At 37.5% G+C, this 3,660-nt stretch overlaps 1 protein-coding gene across 1 annotated transcript in view; it reads right to left on the bottom strand.

The window, feature by feature from the left end:
* Positions 1-3,660, bottom strand: part of LOC106940351 (DENN domain-containing protein 2C-like) — a gene marked incomplete at its 5' end in the record, with an annotated part of 39,974 nt that overhangs the window by 29,464 nt on the left and 6,850 nt on the right. Inside the window, 4 exons of the mRNA XM_015023068.1 lie at positions 769-878; positions 1,738-1,925; positions 2,098-2,145; positions 2,356-2,434. Of these exons, the coding sequence (XP_014878554.1) occupies positions 769-878; positions 1,738-1,925; positions 2,098-2,145; positions 2,356-2,434 (425 nt within the window). The remainder of the gene's footprint in view (positions 1-768; positions 879-1,737; positions 1,926-2,097; positions 2,146-2,355; positions 2,435-3,660) is intronic.

Genomic DNA, 3,660 nt, shown 5'->3' on the forward strand with positions numbered 1-3,660 from the left:
AGATTACAAACCAGCGTTCTGACAACTATCCCAGCATGCATCGCACACTTCTTCTTCTACGGGTGAAAATGAAGTCTGGCCCTGCTTACCGTAGTTGCTAGACCTGTTGTGGCTCAATATTGGTCCATATATAAAGCGCGCTGTCGGCTTTTGAGGAAATTGAAGGTTTTTAGGTGCGCTCTATAGTGCGGAAAATACGGTATTAGAATCTTTTAATGTATTTCTAATATCCCATTAAAAAAGGCTTAAGTGGTTAAATAAAAATAATTTGCCGCATGTGCCAATTTTTTTATGCAATTAATCAGTTAATCGACAGATCGACCTCTAAAATGACATAACTTATTCGTGCTAGGATGTTTCATCAAAATATTGTGCATTTAATTTGTTTTTATTATTTTTGCATTTTTTTATAAGAAGAGATAAAAAAATATTTTTATAGCCCACAGCTACTTTTAACTTTATATCTGTGAAGTTAAAAGTCCTATTACAAAAAGTTTGGACACCCTGGTTTTAAGCCATGAAAGCTGAGACGAATTTAGGGATTAAAGCTGACAGCCAAAGATATAAACAGAAAAGAGGGGATCTAATAATGCACGTTAACATGGAACAGAAACAACAGAAGGTATTTAAACCACATTATATAATAACAAATGAAGGCATTAGCTTTGAGATGCTAAAAGAAATCACTAAAGTGTTTTTATTACCATTGCGCCCCTGTTGTTTTAGGATTTGTGTTTGACTGAGTGTCGCTGCGGTGCAGCAGCTGACCTGGGTGTGTGTGCAGATGGCTTCCAGTCCTGTGGATCCGGGAAGCAGAACTTGGGAATCATGTTGAGTTGATCCTCAGCTTCTCTGGAGAGACGGGACGACTTTTCAAACTGAAATGAAACGGCTGCAGGTCAGAGGAGCCACAGCTTTCACTGAAGAAACAATCAATAGAAATGATTGTTTTCAAAATAATTTTAACTGTTTGAAATGATTTATCATTATACCAATAGCCATACATATGGCTGGTTACCATCAACAAGTCCACTGTTAAATCATTAAATTTTATGATTTGGTTAATTAAAATAACACAATTAAAGTTCAGAGGTAAATTAAGTTTATTGCCTGTGCAAAGATTCTTCACATTATGTGAATCCAAATATGATTTGGACACATTTTTAACTTCACCAAATAACAAGCTAAAAATCTAATAAAGAGGTATTTTTCTGCTGTTGGAATTAAATTATGGAAAGATGCAGCATCGACTGATGAGCTTCTAGTTCATTATGGGTTTTCAAAGGAAATGTTTAAAAAAATATTTCAGGGTTACAAGAGTAAATAACGTTTAGTTTTTTTCATATATTGTAATGATTTGATGTGCAGGAAGGACAAGCATCAGCCTGGTGCTTCTGCCTGCACATTTCAGTCCAGCTGTTCACATTGTTGTAATGTTCAGAGGTTTTTATTTGATGACTGACTGAATAAATAAATCAATCAAAATATAAAAATAGCTGAAAGTTAAAACTGATTATACTGACTGGGATGAAAAGATGCTGATATTAGAGTGAAGTAAATGAGTAGACAAAGCTCGTAACATTTACTGACTCATGCCAGTGTGGGAAATTCCCCTTCCAATCATAAAACAAAATCATCTTAAGATGCAAACAACAGATTCCATTCACTTAAGGCAATTAAAGCACATTTAGGTTGTCAGAAGAGCAGGGTAATGTTACGGTAAAGGCTCCCTCTAACCATTTTTGGAAACTGCTGAGTAATTTCAGGGGAGTACGTGTTTCCTGTGGTGTTTTTCCGTAGCGACACGACCACGAAGATCTGGAAGAGCTGCTGCTTCTGCTGCTGTAGCTGGATCAGGTCCCTCTCCAGGGTGCGATACCCGGGCCGTCGCCTCAGTGTGGACTGGATGTAAACAGACCTTCCTGCTGAACACATGGAGCGATCATGTGCTAATGCAAAGGAATGCATTTCACCAAGGCTCGTTTACGGAAAGAGAACTGTCCACGTTCTTCATTCCGTTCACACTTCAGTGAGTAATTCTTTCAGACATAAGAGTTGTGAACTCCAAACAGAAACCTTTTATTTTACTGCTGATACCTTCAGTGTTGTCTTCTGGATCGCTCTCCGTCCCGCTGGCCTCCTCTGCTGCCAAGAGGAGCAAACATTAGTCAGCAGGATGGGAATGAAAAGCCTCGACAAGTCATAATCACATGAAGACAGTAAGTCTTTGTTTGATAATCATTAGCCTGGCCCTTCTCCTGCTGGCCTTAAGTTTGTACATTATCAGAAGCTGGGTATTTCCAGCAAGAAGCTCACTTTAATCTCCCTGATGAGAGGTTCTGTTTCGGCTCTTACCTCGTGCAAAGGGCCCTTGGTTCTTCACTCTTTTTCTGCCTCGTTTGTCATCAAAAATGGTCTCAATCTTGGCGATATACTGTGGAAAAATGCAAATACGCATGTATTTCACAGCCTCGTCCCTACAGAGTCACATCAGAGTCAGGGCTGTAAATTGATTAAAAATCTAATCAGATTAGTCACACTAGTGCTGTGATTAATCACAATTAAATGTTGCATTGTCTCAAACCAAACATATCAGTTTTCTTATTCAGGAAAGTTTGCAGAAGTTATTTTGTTTCAACTGTAGTTTAGAAATGTTAATTATAAACTTGTGATTTGGTGAAAGGATAATGTACACACTACCTTGGTTTTATCCAAACGTCCTAGCTTAAACAAGTATGTACACCCCTTTAAAGAAAACAGAAGCTGCAATGAACTGCCTGAATAAGTGTGACCAACCAAATACTTGGATGAATCACCTTTTTATTTCAAATTCTCAATTTATTCTTCTTGATGTCAATAAAGTGCAGTGAATCTTATTGAGTTTAAATAAAGCTCAGCTTATTTGCATAATTAGCCAAGTTAGGGTTTGATGAAGTATAAAAAAGATTTGAGAGAATGTGTGATAACAGTGACATCAGAAAACTGGATGAATGTCTACAAATAATAATAAAAAATAAAAAAACACAGAAAGCTGCCAGGGAGGCTGGGAATAAAGTTGAAGAGGTGCAGGAATTTAAAAAAAAAAAACTTTCTCAAAGTTCCCAGTGTGGAATTATTCCTCAGATTAAAAATAAATTTTTGTGATTATGAATCAAATGAGAAGTAGGATTATAAACCCATCCCAAGGTTTGGTTAAAAGCGTGAGGAAAACGTAGCGGCTTATAGTCGGAAAAATACGGTACACAACCTTTATTATCTAAAAGTTTCTGCCAGTAAGCAGGAATGAAGAGGGGTTGTATAATTAGAGCGTCAGTCACTCCAAGTGCAAATTCAAATCAACAAAAGAAAACTTCACTAGAAGAAATGACCCGGAGTCCAGAAATTTCCTGAAACTGGGCTGTTCTTAGATAGATGTAGAGAAGTTTTCCATGGCTGAGAAGGGACAAATACTGCAAAGTGAAGATGTGAAGTTTCTGACTCACATCTTGACATAATAACCTAATGCTGAACTGAGTTAAGCTACGTAGCAAGATTATTGATCCTTTTTAATAATTTTGTTAGATATGTACAGTTTTTCTGTATGGAAAAACTGGAATAGGTCCAGGGTTTCCCCCAGAAAACTTGCTAAGCCCGGTGGTCGGGGCATCGAGGTGGTCCACC

Source organism: Poecilia latipinna, unplaced genomic scaffold, assembly GCF_001443285.1.
Source record: "Poecilia latipinna isolate Pla-1442-1.1 unplaced genomic scaffold, P_latipinna-1.0 Scaffold3191, whole genome shotgun sequence".
NCBI lineage: Eukaryota > Metazoa > Chordata > Actinopteri > Cyprinodontiformes > Poeciliidae > Poecilia > Poecilia latipinna.